A 19,696-nucleotide genomic window follows, 5' to 3' on the forward strand; every position below is an offset into this window, starting at 1 on the left:
CTCCATGAGGAAATTTAACTGCTAATAAAATCTGTTCTGTTGTTCAGGTATCACTCTGATAATCTATCTTTTTCTTTTATCCCACCTAAAATTTCCTTCTGTCTTGGCACACTTTATGTGAAAGGCAAAAGTGTATCTTTACTAACTAGCCCTTTGCAAAACTATAACTATATTCCTTCCTAACGTTCATTACTAAAAATGCTTTTGTTTTAAACTTTGTCCAGAACTATATTTTCTTTATCTGTGTTAGTGCAATCATCTGCAGTCCTTTCCATCTGTCTACATCCTTTTTAAAGCTCCTCATCTGCAGTTGAGGACACTTCTCTAAACTGCAACCTAAACTGCATCATACCCAAACCAGTAGAAAAAGTACCCTGTCTGATACTCACCACTCCTCCTAATGTATCAAACATCACAGCAAAAAGATTTATTTATTTATTCCCTATGATACCAATCTATCATCCTCATGACTGTCAAAGCAGTCACTCCCCCATAATCTATTTGCACTTTTAATTTCTGTATTACTGCACTAAATTTAATCCCATCAGTTTCAGACCATCTGGAATTCTGATCCTGCCACTCAGAATTATTCTCTGTGTTCCTGGAGTCCTTTGTTTACCTTCTTTAAGCACTTCATACAGATACTGATTTAACTATTGAGCAACAAGGATCCTACCAAATTTGAATGTTCACCTACTGCTTTAATTCTTGTTTCACTTGCATTTCACTGGAAACAAGAAAATCTTCACACTTCTATTTCAAATGCCCTAGAGCAGGCAGTCACCTCTGTATGATTACCCTCCTTTCCTCACAGTTGTGGAAGTCTCCCTTTGTCAAGAATTCCTACAACAGTCAAAGCTATGTCATCAACATCAGTGGAATATATATGGCTTTGGGTTATGGATTAAAGTTTTTCAATATCATTGTGCAGAAGATAGGGAAGCTACAGCAGTTCTAGGGGAATTAAATGCTTGAATTTTTAACAATAACATTACTTTTTGCTACTAAAAATAAACCTGTAAGAATCTAAAGTTTTTATCTGAATCATCAGATACTGAGATTTCTCAGCCTAGGCAGGGAAATGCATGAAAGGGATTAAGTGACCAATATATCCCCTGTGATTAGGGGGAGCCTCAACAAGCAATTTTGTTCAACTGAGAAACAGGCAAAGTGCAAAGAGTGGAACTGTGAAAGGTTAGCTAAGAGTAAAATAAGTGAAATAAGCTAAGTGTGAAAGGGAAGCTACTGCTGTTCATTTAGCACTACATTTAGGACCTCTGAACTGCTCTCTCACACCTCTTGATTGTTCTTACAATTCTGTTCTTACTCTCGCACCTCTTGATTGCAACAGGATGCAATTCTGCTTATTGCTGGGCTTGCCATTTCCCATTCCTCCTGGCAACAATTCCAGACTGCTTCTCTTTACCAACTAGAAGGAACACCACTGTTTGGTCTTCTACCGTTCCTCCTTCTGGCAGAGTGTCTTGAAAATTCAGACAACTTTTCCAATAAAGGAAAGTAATTCCTAATTCATTTCTCCTGGAAGGCCACATTCTGTGCAGATATGCCTGAAGATGCAATTACCTACCAGTAAGTAACATAAATCAGCTCTTCAGCTCACATCAGCCTCTCCTTTTACCAGCATGGGACTATGCACCATGTTACTGCAAACTACTTCAGGATTGTGAATGAAAAATATCAGCTTGAAAGTTAAAACTGTTAAAAATACACACCACATTTATTCTTGTATTCTTTACAGATTGCCAACACCCTCCCAAAAAGGAGTGGCTCATCAGATGAACAGAGCAGCATTCCTTGAAAGAAGTGTTTCAGGAAATCTTACTATTTCAGTTTAGACTCACTATATTTTTCTAGGGGGGTTTTGGTCATTGCAACTGCTAGAATTTTAATCAGGGTCTTAAAGTTTTGATGAAATGGTTGTTCCCTTTTTATACCCTATCCATAAATGAAAGCCTGAATTCTGGAGTCCTGCTTTGCAATGGTGGGTGAATTCCACAGCTGTGGGATCACGGAATATAAGAGGTCTAATTATACAAGGCAAGAATCAGTTCTGGTAGATGATTAAAAGCTAAAAGAAGCTGAGTAGTTTAAGAACCACAAAAGCTAGTTCTTGCCTGTCAATTCCAATAGAACGAACATTAACTTCTGTGTTCAAATCTTGAAAGAAGATTCAGACCAACCACAACATAGTAAAAGCAGTAAAAAGAGGGGGTTTCATGCCTCATCAGGACTTTTTGCTGTAAGGGAAGTTTTCAAGTTCTTCAGCATTGCTTTTTTAGGTTCCACATTGCAAAGACTCCTTGAGTGCCTATGTAGTAAAGTTTTAGAGCTACACATACAAAAGTTGCATTATTTCTTGTCTTCTCTACACAGGACTAGACTGAGAAGGCAAACCAAGATCATCAAGTCTGAGGCCAACAGCTATAGCAGATACTGAGACACATAATCCCCATAGAGCACAGTTCTCAGTTTCATACAGACACCTCCTCTCCCTTTGCTGTCAGCCTCTCTGGCAGAGCAGTATTTTAGCTTGGCCTCTGCTCCAGCAGGTGCTGCTGCCCCTTCAGCCTACCTAAGGCCCACAAAGTTCTAGATTAACGTCCCAGTTCTGCCACAGATCTTTAAGACCTTGAGCATCTAAATCCTGACCCAGCAAAACACCTCAGCACAAATGCACCATATTCCCTACAGATGACACTAGGGAATTCTGCACTCCTAGGCAAGACAAAGTTCTCTATCCATTCCCAGTCTATAAGACAAGCATTGAAGATCTCTGAACCCTTCGAATTAGTTGTCATCTTTGCCACTGTATGTGTAGTGTCTGTGTCTAGAAAAACAACCTGGAGTATTTGCTTGGAATTTCTTAGTAATGCAAACAACCAACATTATCAGTAGCCATTTCTGTGACAGGTAAAATAGAGTGGATTTATCTTTCTTGGCTGTGACTGACTGAAATCACAACAAACAAGTTACAGATCAAAATTAAAATCTTCCATTAGTTGTTACACATCCTAAGGTCCAAAAATGGAAATTAACCTCAGGTTGATGACAGCTACATGCTTAGTGATACGTCACCATAAATGCTATCATAAGGGTCAAAGAGAGAAAAAAGACTGACTTCGTAATCAAAAAAGACTGAGCACTTCTGGAGTAGTGTGAATTACTCATTAATACATTTTTCAATTGTGTAACTATTACTTTGTGTCTGGATCTCGTTTAGAGTAAAAGTTGAACTTTTGAATAGGTTCTTAGTTTTTAACTAGTTCAAGAAAAAAAATAGTTCAGTGCTGAAAAAATAGACAACACAGTAAGTTTATGGGCATATTCAAATATATATTAGGAGCTGCTTAACACATAACAAATTGCCTTCCAGTAATGACCACACACATGAACACTTACAAAACCAAAAAGAAACAAAAAAAGCAAGTGAAATTTACTTCATGCTGTAGCTTAAAAATTTTAACCAAAATCTCACACAAGCATGAAGCATGATCTGTCATATTTCCCAGGTCAAGCAGGAACTGATGCTCTTTCTGGTCTGTAGCTTCATATATGTGGGCACATTTTTATGTATTAAAAAGTTTATGAGCCTTCTGCACACAATAAGAAATTATAAACAAGTTTTGATTAAAAATACTACTGTGCATTTGTAATTGTATCAAAAATCACCCTGTGAACTGAAAAAACACCTCAAAATCTTGTAAGACTGTTCTAAAAACCATTTTCCATGCAGGTTTACTTGAACACATAACCTTGGGATATGAACGATTGCAGACCAGATTATACATCTGGTCTATTTCTACAACAAGAAATTTCGACAGCATTGCTCAATTAAGAAAACTGTGTCAGTCTTCCAAGCAGCCTGGTTGCTCTTTTTATGAACCAGCACCTATATTTGTGAACTGCATTAAATTAGCCTGCAATTTTATTAAATGAGCAGTCTCTGTAATTAGTGGTTACAAACATCCAGCTGCATTCCAAATTTTAAAGAAGTCTGGGCTGCCTACCACTTCACCAGAATGTGAGTATCTTGGATGTCTTTATATTCTTCCAGTAAATAAAACTATATGACACTAAAATTAAATGTGACAAAGTGACATACTTAAGGCACACAAACATTTGTACAATACAGCTGGGAGAAGCTGCAGCCACAGCTTTGGCATGCTTGGAGATGTTTCTTTAACAGGCTCTGTTAAATGTATGCTGCTGCAATATAGTAAAAAGAGTAATAAAGATAACTTACAGGAGGTCCAGTTTCCCCCTTTGGACCTCTGACACTTCCCCTTTCAAACATTTTGCCAAGATCTTCATAGTCATAAGCATAATTATCAATACCATTTTCATAATTGTTTTCTGTGTGATAAGTCTCATCAGCACCAAATGCACCTTCCTGCCCTGGATGGAGTTCATTATCCAGAGGGATCTCAGCAGGCAGACTGTACAAGGTTGTGTTGAAGATTTGCTGCTTTTTGTTTGGTTCATCTAAATGCTGTTTTGCTTTTTCCATTCCCTTGCTTTTAGTTTTACTCTGTTTTACAGGGGAGATGAGAGAAGGCTCACTGTGTCTGCCTGCATCTTCTGTGGTATTAGCTGAACTATTTGGATATGATCCTGCAGGGGTTTTAGTGATGTTTCTTTTTCTGCTCATCTCCTGCTGCTGAAGAGCCAGATCGATGTTCTCCTGGAATTCTGTTTGAGGCCAAGCTTCCAGCAACAGAGGTTTGGTCTCTGCAAACTCCCACACAGAGGCATTTCTTAACTCAAAGTGGTCTGGTAGAAAGTGAATCTGAGCAACACTGGCAACAGGCACGTTTGATAATTCTTTCCATCTATAAGCTGATATATCTTCCTGGCTTTCCTCATCAAAGACCATCTTTGAAAAGGCGCCCAGCCCATCTGGCCCAAGCGGAGCCCCTCGCAGAGATCGGTAGGTTTCAGCCTGACGACACTGCTGCTTCACATATTTACAATAGTTTGCAGAGGCTTCTGCAGAGGGAATGATATCAAGCTGACAGATAACTCCTTCAAAGCTGACAGAGTGAGAGTTCATCCTTCCCAGGGTAAATACACTCTCTGAACCAAATGACTCCACTTCAGAAAGCACTTCACTGCTGTAGTACTTGTTTCCACACTCAGCAAATATTGAGACAGTCCTGTCCCCAATGCCAATGGCAAATGAATGCCATTGTTCATTATGAACACAATAATTAAAGTACACGGGCTGCTTCCCTCCGGTGTACACCGCTACCTTTCTTGGGAGCAGCTGGACACCAAACTGCAGTCTGCCTTTGTTCCTAACACTGAAAAGAAAAGCATTACTGGCTCTGTAAGAGTACAGCCCAACCAATAAGGTGAACTGATGCCCTAGATTTGATGGTATGACTTGAGTGACGAGGGACTCAATGTGTGCATCATGACTTAGCACCACTCCTGATGCAGTCAGACGAACACCCCGAGGTAACAGAGAGGATGTCGAGGGCACTGTTGTCTCTGATGGCTCTTGGACATCTTTCACAAGGCCTAGTTGATGAAGAATATCTATTGCTGTAAAAAGAAATAAAGGCACATTGTTTGATTTAATTTACAAGCTCATACATTCAGATCTATACACACAACACTTTAACAAATCTGTACCCCTCAGAGCATATACACTTCACCAAAGCCACCAAATCCCTGACCTTTCACATAAATCAAACAAATAATTAAAGCCAGAGCAAAATTTCCGTCTTAAAAAAACCCAGGCCAAACTAAATAAACAGAAAGGCCCACAAAATGCCCATTGTAGGTTAGTTCATGTATGAGAGTGAAAAATCCTCATTTGCTCTCTTCAAACTCTCCAGTGAACAGGGAATACACTTTAGTTAGTTCCTTATTTATTTAGCTAATCCTATCTACTCTTTGTGCAGAGAATTACTTTATTTTTTAGAAAACTTTCTTCTGCAAAAAAACTTCTTCAATAAATCCATGCTGTTCCTCTTTATCTGAAAATTTCATATCACAACATTTGAAGGAAGAGTTGCTTTGTTTATAAGAAGGGACAAGTTATTTATAGCTCAGTAATACCTCCTTCCCCTCCACACAGTTTACTTGTTAGAACTGTGGATAAGGTGAACTCTGGAGCAGTGGAAAATGGTGAGGAGCAAGGAAAGAGAATTGTCAGGACCCAAGGTATAGTGCTCCTGTCTTCTGGTTCATCTCTCCCCCTGAAGTGCACAAGGTTGCAGCTACAGTGACGAGACACTGAATTAAAAGTGCACTCCACAGCAGGAGACATAAGGAGACGAGGCAGCCAGCTGTCCTACTGATTGATGTTCCACAGATTTGGCTTTGATATAAAGAAATCTGGATAGATCTGCCCATAGGGAAGAATGGGCAGTGGTTTATTCACTGTTGGATTCTCTGGTTGCTCATTCAATGTGAGCTGTGTCCTTTAAGCCTTTCCTTAGTCTGGCCATACAGTATCTCCATCTTTTACCTGGCTAAATATCTTCATTGGGTAGAAACACAATTATCTATCATCCTGATAAACTGAAATCATATCTGTCCTGGGATAAGAAATCAAAGTCACCTTTGATTTACTTTGGGTAAATCAACAGTTGAAGGTGACCCAATTAATTTCTTATTGCCTAAATCAGATTTGGGTGAGTTGGAGAACACAGACACCTTTCTTCAGGCCAAATATAAAAATACTGTTACATCCCTTATGATGCAGCTGAAACACTACAAAGGCTTGAGTAGAAGCTAAACCATACATTCTCAGGAGCCTTTCTGTATAACTCAAAATAAAATAGCATTTATGGCACTGATTGATTGATTAAACTGCCTGCCTATTTCTGAAAGGTGCAGAATACTGCAGATGTTGAATCAAAATGCAATCACAAAAATATGGAATGAGGTTAGGAACTAAAATATAGAACATGGGAAAAGGCTGAAGGAACAACATTTGCCTGGCCTAAAGACAAGAAGGTTTTGGGGGAATTTAAATAAAATTGTCCATTATCTGAACTGAGGCCTAGGGGAAACAGAGACAAGCTCAGGAATAACAGGCACAAGCTGCAGCACATGAAATTTCAGCTCCATGCAAAGAAAAAGAATTCTCACTGCAGAAGTGGTTGAGTGCTGGACTGGGGGGCAGAGACACTGGGTAATCTCCATTCTTGGAGACTTCCAAAGACCAACTGGACAGGATCCAATAACCTGAAGTAACTTCAGCATTGACCCTGAGTTGAGCAGGAGTTAGGAAAGATGAGTTCAATGCCCCCCTAACCTAAATTTTTAATTTTTTTTTTTTTTCACAAGGGGAAACTGAAGACTGGTGCTCATAAACAGCATTGCACAGCAACATACAATATCATCTGACTCCACCTCTCACTGAATAACTTCAGTGAAATAGCTATATTAAAAATTGCTTGTAATACCTAATAGTTGCACTGATCGAATAAGCCTGGCTGGGCAGACACAGGCACTTTCTGCAGCATTGGGCTGGGGACATGCTTATACTAAGTAAATAAAACTCATATGGCACAACAAAAATTTAGAATAAAGAAATTAAGGATTTGCTGCTATATTAAAAGAGTCACAGAAACAAATGGATGTTTACTTTTTAAGTGGAAAAAAGGTCTCCTTTCCCAGTTCTCCCTTCTCTGTTTACTGAATGCATTCATAGCAAACTTTAAGAATAGACAGATGTTGGCTTAGTTTCAGTGGTAAATTATGAGAAGTGCCTGAGATTTCCTTGAGAGTGATTTATAAGTTGGAACCAAAAGCATCATCCTGAATACAATGTACATCTTGAAAATTAATTACACACCTTGTAGTGTTTCTAGTCATGTTGGAGATTCATGGACAGGCCAAGATTATCCTGGCAAGTAGCCAGTGCAGACAGAGGTATGGAGAGAGAGCATTTCTGCAGAGAGTCCTGGGAATGCCAAGTTCTCAAGATGTTTTGCCTCAGAGCAATTAATTCACTATGGCTGTATTTTTATCTGTCAGGCTGATAATAGAGGTCAGGTTATAGTGGAGCTCCAAAGCACAGTGCATCTGCTAATGAACCACCACACTTTCCCAGGACCCCATCCTGCCTGTAGCTCTGGAGGAGAAAGCTGTGCTTGCACTGCCCTTGTGAAGGGAAGCTGGGAAGAAACACAGTCCTGATCTCTGGAAATGCAGTCTCACACATGCAAACAGCCCCCAAGGCAGAATACACTGCTCCACCACTTCTGTGCACTGGCTGGGCCAGCTGACTGCCCAAGGAGAACAGCTGCTAGTCCAACCTAAGGTTATATGTAAATATCACATCCTAACCTGAAATATTGGGAAAGTAGTTGTATTTTTTAAAAATGTTAATTACATATTTCATTTAAAATAGTAATGCATGTGATCTATCCAAAGTATTATAAGTTCAAGTGGAAAATAAAAAGCTTAAACTGGTTTGTAATAGTCAGCTTTAAAATTACATTCAAGCCTATCAGAACTAAATGGCAAACTGCAAGCAAAATTGCCAAATTTTTGGCAGTTCAGATTTGAAAACTTTGAAAGTTATTTTTAAAAAATCATCAGTGAGCATGATGAGGAATAAGACTTTTTTTCTATCCTGCAATACATTTCTGCAAACTGACAGGTCTTGAGAGAGCTAAACACAAAATAAATATTGTGTGAAAAATTACATCAAAAATGTAACTATAAAGGAATTATTCCTTGCTGACTTGCTGCCTGTTAACCCACTGTCAAGCCAAAAGGCTGTTCCAAACTTTTTTGGCCAGTCACTTCACTTCTGGTCCAACATGCATTTTTATTTTAAGGCTTTCAGAAGCTCTTGGCAGCACATAGGATTTTGGGAGCAGGCAACCTTCTCATTCTTCCTCCCAGCATGACAACCACTATTTGCAATACCTATCAGTTGTCAGTTTTCTTTGTTTACCCATGTCTGCAAAACATCTGTTTTCACTTACTGCTTATTCAACCCATTAGTCCCCCAAATTGTAAGAGCTCAACTTATTGAAGGAAAGGTTGTCTTGGAGTTTTGGTACCAAGTGCTTTCCTTCTAGGAGATCTTTAAAAATTCACAACCTTACTGCATTATAAGGGAAGGCAAAACCGAACATCAGCTTTGTTAAAAAGCCTTCTGACACTTGTGTGGCACAAAAATAACCCCAAAGGAATTGGGGAGGGATGAAGGGATTTGACTATTGGATTGTTTCACATGCATATTCCATCCAGTCCCTCTTGCCCATTTCCCACGTTGCTCTATACTCACAACTGCTCTGAAGGCAGGATCTCTGAGATGCTTTCCCTGTTTCAGCAATCTTAGTATATACATTTCTCCCTTTCCCTTTTCCAGGGTGGGTAAGGGAAAAGACAAGGGCCATTCATCAATCAGCTCCACCAGAACCAAGAGTAATTACTCATCAGATTGCCCATTTTCTAGGTGATGATGCATCTGCAGCTGGGTATATTGAGATACCTGGCTGCAAAAAATGCTCTCCTGGATCCAGATCAGATGACTGGCATAGAAAAGCCAGCAAGACACATTGATTCTGCATGTCCTTGAGCCCCAAAGTACCATTCCTAAAGAATGAGACTGCATTTTTACATATTCTTCACTGAACATGATTTATAGCAGCATACCAAACAAAACAATGTGTATCTTCTCAGGTAAAGCATACAGAGGCTACCTCTCAACTCAGGAGAGAAGACACGTTAGTTAGCTAGCATCTTTGTGTTTGGCAGAATTTTTTCAAAATACAACTGCCAGGAAAGTTTAAAAACCAAAGTGTTAACATGTTCCTAATGGCCAGGCAACCATGTTCCTGGACAAACACTGAGCACCACAAATGCAATAATGCAGCTCTGCAGCCTATCTACTGAAACTGAAGGACATCTTTGAAATGCTCCTTTTCTTTTTTCTGAGGAGGTTTCCTTCTCTGAACTGCTTTTTACAACTTTGTTTGCACATTTGCAAATAAAGTGCAAAAGGAACCAAATTCACTCATGGGAAGAAAGTTGCATCAAGATTCAATGTGTCATTTTGATCCCAAGAAAGCATTTAAAGAAAATAAAACCATGTATGGCACTTGTGCATCAAGAATGGAGAGGAGTTTCCATTCAGTAAGGCTTCTCATATGGCTATCTAGAAATGCTATTGAATAACAACAATAACAGTAGCAACAAAATAATAATAGTAAAAGAAGAAACTCCATCTGCTGGTAACAAAAATACAAAATAATTCAATATAAGCATGTTGAGACTGGAGGCTTTACCCCATTTCTGCAAAGCTCTGTGCAGAGGGGCATTCTCAGCCAGGAGGCAGGTAAGACTCAGCCTCCACCCACTCCCCTGTGTTGCTGGGCCCCCAGTCCTGCAGCTTTCACAGTCCTCACCTGAAGGTTCAGCAGAAAAGCAATTCTCAAAGGCTGAGGGACACAAGCAGTGAGATAAAAGGTTTATTTCTTTGCAGAGGAGGAGGGCGGGCTGGAGGGATGAAGACACTCAAATTGTAACCACACAGCTGTCTCTGGCATCCGTCACCTGCTCCTGCTACACCAGGAAACTGCAAACTGCCTCCCTAAAACTGCCTCTTCCCTTTCCATCCCTGCAGGCTTGGAGCAGGGCAGGCCACACACATCTAACACTGCTGCCCCTCCTCCACTGAGAACTTGGCTCTGCTACTATAAAAATCCTGGAAAATCCCATCATCACAAAAGCATATGGCCCCCATTGAGCGGGATGTGAAAAATCAACAACCAATCTTACCAGGCAAGCCATGGGCAACACTGAAGGGCAAAACTACAAAGGCAACGGGGGGGGGGAGGTGGTGGGGGGGATGGTGGTGTGTGGAACAAAACAAAAAATCCACACCAAGCTTTGCCAATCTCTGGGAATGACAAGCAGGAAAAACGCATTGGTGAGAATAATGGTGGGAGGCTGCTGAGATATCCCAAAGGGCTCTAGCAAAACATTATCAGGAATGAGTCTTGTCTTAACCACGCACCCCATCTGTTTGTATTCAGATGAGTATTTGCAGTTACACACTCAGCAGCCAGGGATGACCTGCCTCATGCTTCACCTGTACAGCAAAGGACCATGGTGGAGAACTGATGCTGTCACTGTCATGGCAAATAAGAGGTGACTAAAGGGCACATTAGCCTCCACCACTTTGGGATGCTATCATTCCCACAGCAGTCTCCAGAGCAAGCTGCACATCTGGTGCTGTTATAACAGCTGGCAGATTAAAAAAGAAACTAAAAACAAGACAACTGTCTTCCCTCACAACATTTGCATCTGAATGCAAAGCCAAATGAATACCAAATTTCACATTCTCCTTTAGGATGCCAGCCTTTATTATGCACAGTGGTTTGCCTGCTTTAAGTGCAAAGGTAACTCAGCCATAACTTGCCACCCCCAAGGACACCCACGTGCAGTGAAGACACAATCAAAGCCTTTTCACTGTACAAGGCTTCTTTTTTATGAAGAGCTTGCTTAAATATGTAAGCAATTTCATAGACAGAAAATCTGAGTAATTTTCAAAAGGTCATCTTTTCCAAACTGGTGCTTTAAACTTTAGCTCTCATTATGCTGTAATTGGTATTTTCTTTAAGTCATATGAATTTATGAACTAAACCTAAGGTCACAAATAACAACAGCCATTTACTCTTTTTATCTATTAGCATATTACACAAATGTCCTGTTATAAACAAAGCATTCTCACCTTGTTCGGGTACTTGTGCAACACCCACAGCTATACATGTTGCAATAAAAAGGAGAGCTTTCCTGAAAGGGAAAGAGAGGGAAAAGACATGTGAGAAAACATCTACAATTTCAGAACTCCAAGGAATTAGAAACCTGATTCAAGATCCAAATGGCAGGATACCACTGACTGCAGCGAGTCCTGAATCAAAGCCATCACACTGCACAACTTGCCACTGATACTGAGAAGGCATTTCACACAAAGATCGAGGTTGTGTATGTACTCATATATTTTACACTGGCTTTTATTAATAAAATGACTGCATCTGCTTTATATTTTCTTGCAGCAGCTTTCTAATATGAATGCTGCTATGTAGTAAATTTCTTCCTGGAAAGGAAAAAATGTTACTGTAAAGAAACCATCAAATAAATGGTAAGTTAATTCCTGCAGAGATCATTAGATACTTTAGATACTTTTGACCTCCTATCAGTCTTCTCACTAGATCACATCTTCCCGTAAGTGAAAATGTCAAACTTTTGTTCTTGTATTATAAAATTTTACCATGCTATTAGCAAATTCACGCTCTTCACAAAGTAAAAAAAAAAAAAAAAATCCCATCATATTTCAACTTAAAACTCCATGCTCAGTAGAAAAGTGTGATCCTGATAGCTATCACAGGCTCACTGCCCTTGTTTCAGCCAGGGAGATAATTTTCTTCTCAGTAGCTGGTGGAGTGTTGTGTTTTGGATTTAGTATGAAAATAATGTTGATAGCACACTTATGTTTCAGATGTTCCAACAAACATATATAAGACTGATCTAGATTACGCGCTGCAAACCCATTTTAGAAGTGCTGACTGTTGTACAGACTACATTTTTACTGTGATTTAGAAAAGATTGTCTGCTGTTTCTTAATTATCATATTAGCCAGATTAACATCTAATAACTCTCTTATCAGTGACTGAATCTTTTAATAAATGAGAAATATGTTTTCTGTTAATGTGGGTACAGTTGCATGTAACAATTATAGTAACCTCTATCTACTCAGTCCTAAGAAGAAATATTTCAAAAATATTAGAAATACAGTTCTGATACTAACTACTCTACTCACACTCAAGCCCCAGTTCAAGCCACTTGCTCATTAATGTATATAACCTCAGCGATTTTTCATAATATGGAATGCTAAAGTGACTGAAAAAGTTCCCTGGACCAGGTCAGAGAGCATTTGGGTACCTGGAATCAAGTATATTTGAAAGTAACATAGCTGCAACTAGACACATATAATTTCATGTCACCTAATTTTGGCAGCCAGTTAGTCAGATTTTCACATTAAAAAAAAGGGTAGGAAGAAAATACTATCACTTTATACAGGAACATATGGTTAAAATAGAAAGAAAATATATATAAGCATATATGCACACACACACAGAGCAGTATTTAGTGAAAAGTCTTACTAATTCTTTAATGGTTTGGAATTCAAAGATTTCAGAAACAACCAAGTGCATGAAAACCACAGAGCAATAACCTGGTTTTATCAAGTGGATTTGTATATTGTGAGAGCTTAAATTTTGGCAAACAGAACAAATGAATAATTTAAGGAACATTAAGGCAGCATAGTCATCATTGCCACTGTAAAATGGTAGATACATCATGTCCTGGAGAAGAAAATGCACAGAACATACAGGAGATTCAAAAACATGCCTCAGTGCCTCAGCTCTGATTACAGAGGGAGGAAAGGGTGAAAACTACACCTTACACAGCCCAAGCTTGTAGAGGCATGTTCTTTAATTAACCACCACTACAGTCCCTAGCTATTCCTCCCTCAAGCTTTCTCCTGCTACAGCCATGAAACTTCTACTGGAGCAGTTCTGCCACTCCTAGAAAAGACCTAACGCTGACTGTTGTCCAAACAGCTCGTCCACTACAGGATACTCACTTCAATTTTTTCAGAGCTCTAAAGACCAGCATTCAAGTTCAAATTTCTGCATCACACAGTGCATCACCTTTTGACCAAATGAGAAGCTCAGTGACAGGAAACAGCCATGCCAGAAAGCAAGCGCATGCATTGCACTCTATCAGCTAAAACTCAGGACAACCCTGTATTTGACCCTTATTTTCAAAGGTGCAAAATGGATTTGCCACTAAAAACCACATAAAACATTTTAGCTAGCTACAAAATAAGGATGCTCAAAGAACCCCAGAGCCCAAAATTCAAAGATGACTCCTCTAATAATTACAGCAGTGTCTTCTACTACAGTCAGGTACTAAGCTGTGTGTGTCAGGTACCTGCCTCTGTCACTTCCCAGCAAACATTGTAGGAAAGAAAGAAATTCCAAAATGTTCCCAGAGCAGTAAATTACGCAGATGTAACTGGATATACAGAAACATTTAGCGAGAAGTAAAGACAAATGTCTGGCTTACACAGTGCTCTCCAGCTAATGTCAAGAACAGATGAGTTATCAACTAAGAGAAAAAACAGGTACCAGAGAACTGTAGTGCTGGGGGTCCTCTAATGCCTGAGAAAAGTGAGACTTCCTTCTATCTTTTTTCACAAAATTTTTTGTGAATGAAACCATGTGCAACCTAATCCGTGCAAACCCTCCCTCTTGGTTGAGATCACTACTCTGTACATTTGCAGAACAGTCAGTTCTCAGTCTTCACTCTCACACCAGCACAGCCACTAAGACACCAGGCTCCCTGCAGCACTACCTGTATGTGGCTTGACCTATCATCTGCCACGGCTGCATGCAGCTTGGCTCCTTGTCTCAGCTGAGTCCTCAGGTCTTGGAGATGTTGGGACATTCCAATAGAAAAATAAAGAATCGTGGCATGGAAGACTTCAGCTGACCCAAATGCTGGCTATTTTTTCCCCATTTAACATCACACCTGAAGTTGTTCCAATACCTAGGCTTTTAGGGCAGAGCCAAAGGATCTCTCAAACTTCCTCCCCTTCTCCTACCTTTTCATCTGCTCTATTTTACATGCAAACATGTCCTGAGTGCCACTACTGAATCATTTTGGAGAAAGGCACTACCAAATGTGATTGAGTTCTTCTACCACTGAAAACCGAGTTTATCTTTCTGATAATTTTTGACATCTTGTGGCCGTTTGCCTCCTCCTACAGAGTGGACAGCAACTACCCATGGGTTTTTTTGCATTAGGGGTGACGGATGGATGAGAAAACCCATAAGCTTCAAAGCAAGTTGTGGCAAGCTACAAAGAAAAAATTCACCCTCTGAAGACTACTCAGCAGGATACAGAGCTCAGGTTTGGTCAGTGCACAGCAGTATCCTCTCCATTCAGCCTAGTTTCCTAAATCTCAACTTTAAAGGAAGAAATACCACTAGCTGGCTGCTGGTAAAGACAAATAAACCAGTTTGCAGTGTGACTGCCACAGGTGCATTCAGCCCTGCACTCCTCAGGGATGATGGTTCAAACACCAGCACCTGCCCCACATGCCTTCCTTCACTGCATCTGTCTGGGGACTGCTCAGGAGAATGGCACATTTGGGTCCATCAAGCTTGTGAAAGATCGCAGTACCTTGTGGACAGAGACACCGTGGAACTCTCAAAGGCTACAAGATGTTAAACCTTATCTTTCAAGAAACAAAAAGAAATATAACTTTCTATGTTGCTCTAATGAAATTAGCCAGCAGGTCCAGTGCTGCTTCCCAAATTTTAAAAGAGCTACTAGCAACGCAGTTTGAGGGGACACAACAGCCTACAGAACCTCTCTGGTGTGACACTCATGTGCCCTTTGGTCACAGATGGCACCATGCAGTCAGCCAGCAGGGGGGAAAGCTCCTGAATCCTTTGCCAAATTTCACAATTTGAATGAATGGGAAACAGGAGAAATACGAGATGAGGTGAGAGGTAGAGGAGCAATGGCCTAAGAAGAGCTCTACAACAGGGTTGGGGTTCAGAGAAAGGAAACTCCCTGCCTGATGGCCCATTCTTTGGACAGGCTTAAAACGAGAAACTACCACATTCAGAAGAACAGACAATTCTGTTAGAATTTCGAAAAAAAAAAAAAACAAAACCCCACACCAAAAAAATCTCCAAAATCCACAAAACAAACAAAAAACAAACAAACAAAAAAACAACCAACAAAAAAAAACCAAAACCAAACATTAAAAATGTGATTGTAGAACAGTTTTGAGTAAATCTGATTGTTTACACTAGTTCTCCAGATAGCATACACCTTTTTATTCTGTATGAAGGCAAAAGTATACAGCTTGAATTCCTACTCATGTGAATTACTCTTCTTTCACAGGATTTGTCTCTGTATATTTCATAGATCATTCTTCATACTACAACTTGCTGCTTGCAAGAAACAAGGGTGACACAAGGCTGTTCATATTTTAAATATTCTCTCAATAAATGGGGTGAGAAATTTAGAAGTCATGCAGCTGTTTTATTTATTTAACCTGCAGAGACACCCCTAATTCAGGCCTGACCTAATGGTATTTCAGCAAAAAGGTAGTTGAAGTTGCAAGGGATTTACTGGTTTGACATACACTAAGGAAACCTGATCCTTTTGCAAGGAATTCTGGTTCTTAATACAGGCAAGTGACCAGGTTGCTCGCTCTCTATAGAAGTAAATGAGGTAAACATTATAGAAGCATATAGACACATATTCTAAAATTATCTCAGATTTTGAGCCTGAGTAAACTGCATTTCTGCTACTGTGCCTGTTTCCTGTAATGCAATTTGTTTCTCCATCAGCAATAGCCCTTCACAGATTTCAAACAAAACCATTCTTTGAAATTGCATTCAGACAATTCCTGAAGAAATCCCAAAGACACATCCATTAAAAACAGATCTCCTGGGAAGGCCACCTTCAGGCAGCCCTTTAACTGCTCACAAGTATTCAAGCACACCCAGATTATACACCAGGCACACTTTAACTGCATAATCTGCACTACAACACTTAACAAATCCTTCTGTCCTGCTCAGAACGCTCAGTAAACTTCAGACACAGCCAGAACAAAATCAGCCCTTTACAAAGAGAGACACATGCAAGCAACCTCTCTAATATCGTTACAAACCATCATAAATTCACAGTCATTTTACCGAGGCTGCTTTTAGGTAAAGTGCAGAGAGCTCTACCTCTGCATCACAGGTGAGGATGCATTAGAAACACCTCAGCCAATTACAAAAACACGTGAATGCAGAGCAGCTCATGTGGCTATCTCTGGCGTTAGCAGAGCAGCCTTAGCTCTTCAGCGTAAATTCTGCAGGTTTCGCGTTTGCTAGGTAGCGAAGGGGCGCAGGAGCCGCCAGGTTACTGCGGGCACTGCGGAACGCTGGGATCCCCTGGGGATCGGGGGCACCCGGGACCAGAGCCAGGCTGCCCGGTGAGGGCTCGGCGGGACGAGGGACAGGGCACATCCAGAACAACACCGGGGTGAGGAGGAGAGAGGCAGGAACAGCCGGGGATCCAGGCGATCTCCGTCCGGGCAGCCAGCACCCCGCCGGGGGCACCCGGGACCCCGCGGGGCTCCGGCTGGAGCTCGGAAGGCAGGGCTGGGGACACCGGGGACACTGCCCGCGCTGGGAGCCGAGCCCCATGCCCATGCTCATCCCCATCCCTGCCGGCCCTGCGGTGCGGTGCGCCCCGTCCCACCGGCTCCCGCTTACGTTTGTACCGCGGGAGAGATGCGTCCTCGCCTTGTCCTCTCGGCTCCCAAATGCATTTGTATGCATTTGCCCGGGCAGCGGAGATCCGAGGGAAAGCCGAGCGCCGCGCCGCCGCAGGGTCAGCTGCTGTCCATGAAAGCCCGCCGGCGCCGAGGTCTCCGCAGAGCTCCGCGCAAGCCCGAGGGCGGCCCGGCCCGCGTACGGCCCGCGGGGGCGGGCGCGGGGGGGGCCGGGGGCCGGGCGGCGGGGGCGCCCCGGGCTGCCCGCGGAGCGCGGAGCGAGCTGCGCCGCCTGCCCCGGCACCGGCGGAGCTCCCGCCCGCCGCGGTGTTGGATTTCAGCGCTGCCTGCCCGCCGATTACATCAGCACACGCGGCCCCCGGGGCGGGCCGGGCCGCGGCCCCGCATGGTGCGCGCTGCCCCGCGCCTCCGACCCGCGCCCCCGACCCGCGCCCGAGCCCGAGCCCGCCCGGACCGGGACAGCCGGGCCAAGCCTGGAGCGCCGGAGCTCAGCCCGAGCCCGGCCCCGCCCGGGCCAGGTGCGGCGGCTGCGCCGGCACAGGTGATACCCTCAGGGCAGCCGCAGGGAGAGAAGAGCTTTCGGCTGCCGCTGCGCTCCAGCTGGGGACACTCGGCAGGAGGCTGGAAGTTAAATTAAAATCTGGGGACGGGCGGGGAGAGTTGATGGAATGATCTAAATACAAAAAGCTGAATGCGCTGGACGTTTTGTATCTCTAGGATAGTTGGAGTTAGGTCCAGAAATCCTCCTCTGGAAAATGTTTGAGGATGTAATTTAGTAGCATTACATTGCCAAAGAAATATGACACCCTTCACTGTCTTCCTAGAGAGACAAAGGTCTTCTTAGCTTTAATTTCAGTGTTCTTACCTTGTCCCCACAACAAAGCCTATTTGTAACTTTATCCCTTTATGCAAACCGTCACTAAAAACAAACGCGGTAGAGTTAAACAATACCAGACCTTGCAGTACCCACTGTACAGCAAACACGTGGTCGAGTCCTGCAGCCTTGCTTAGGCAAAACTTCCATGGACTTAAGAAGAAATTTGATGTGGGTTGGGGTTATGGGGTACTTATCTGTTTCTGGGTGCTACAGGAATGAAGATTTCATATCATGCAAATACCATCATGACATGCAGCAAATACCTTCCAGGTGTAGATAAGTTGAAGAAAGGCGTCATGAAATAAATCCAAAGATATTCTCAAACAGCAGAAAGTAATGGAAGTGCTGAAACAAAAAAGAAAGACTGTAAAAGACAAAAAATTCATATTGTATACTGAGGGTGCCCCCCTTTGCTGAAAAAGACTTCTCTGGGTGATCCAGGTATCCAAGATGCTAAATTTTACTGGGGATAAGAACCCAAAGTCACAGGTGGAAAAGTTGTTTTCAGGCAATGTAGCAGAGTGTTTGATTTCAAATTAAAATTAATTTTTGGTATCTTAAATCATTCAGAGCTTGTATACTCTCATAGACTATGACGGCATTTCCTGTTTACTTCACTTTTTGAAAGCCAAAGGTAAAAGCTGACAGCATTCTACTTTCTTGTCTATGTACCTCACATTGGCCATACTGACAGCAAAATGTGAAAATGTGCATTGTCACTGATGAGAGCATGGTGCCTGCCCAGACAGATATTGGACACTTCTGCAATAAAGTATTTGTCAGCTTTTCTGTTTTAAATCACACTTTAGTGGCTTCCAACAATGGAAGTATTGTATTTTATTAGGTTTTGTTTATCAGCTTTTACACGAACATTACTGGTGCCCTTCCCTAAAATCTATCAATCTCTTAAATAACGTGTCTTGTATGAAGTAGACAAATAGTTGTTTCCTTAATTTTTTAGCATCAGCGTTAGGGATATTACGGAGGGAATTCTTCTCTGAGAGTGAACCTGGATAAATCCTGCCTTTGTTGCAGTGCACATCTACAAGTACAGGAACCATCCTGCAACACCTCCTGAGATGGGCTGGGGACATTTCGTGCAGATAACTCTCTTCTAGCAGTATTTGCACTGCAGAAGGCACAACTTGAGATTCTTGCCAGCTGCACACAGGGTAAATAAAGCTTGCTGACCCTGATTGTGCAGTTACTTAGGGCAGTATAAAGTTTAAAAACTACCATTGGTTGGTCAGTTTTCTATATTCAAAACTCCCCAATTAATTTCACAAAGTAGGACTCTTGAGTTCTTGTTGGCACTTTGCTCCCTGTGTCATTGTTACAGCACCTGCTGGGGTTGAACACAGCCTTTGGGCTGCTTGGACAGGTTCTTTGGCTGTGGGGAGACACAAGCCAGGGAAAGGGTGACCTGTGCCCTTCCATTGCCTCACTGCACACAG

The 19,696-nt window shown here is 41.9% G+C and overlaps 1 protein-coding gene across 1 annotated transcript in view; it reads right to left on the reverse strand.

Annotated features, from left to right (window-relative positions):
* The window catches only part of COL24A1 (collagen type XXIV alpha 1 chain), a 124,913-nt gene extending 107,425 nt beyond the window's left edge, over window positions 1-17,488 (reverse strand). The window contains exons 1-3 of the mRNA XM_033067082.1: window positions 17,346-17,488; window positions 11,729-11,790; window positions 4,265-5,565 (exon numbers count right to left, since the gene is read on the reverse strand). Of these exons, the coding sequence (XP_032922973.1) occupies window positions 4,265-5,565; window positions 11,729-11,790; window positions 17,346-17,401 (1,419 nt within the window). The 5' untranslated portion in view covers window positions 17,402-17,488. The remainder of the gene's footprint in view (window positions 1-4,264; window positions 5,566-11,728; window positions 11,791-17,345) is intronic.
* Window positions 17,489-19,696: the final 2,208 nt, after the last annotated feature.

Source organism: Catharus ustulatus, chromosome 9 (genome assembly GCF_009819885.2).
Source record: "Catharus ustulatus isolate bCatUst1 chromosome 9, bCatUst1.pri.v2, whole genome shotgun sequence".
Classification (NCBI taxonomy): domain Eukaryota; kingdom Metazoa; phylum Chordata; class Aves; order Passeriformes; family Turdidae; genus Catharus; species Catharus ustulatus.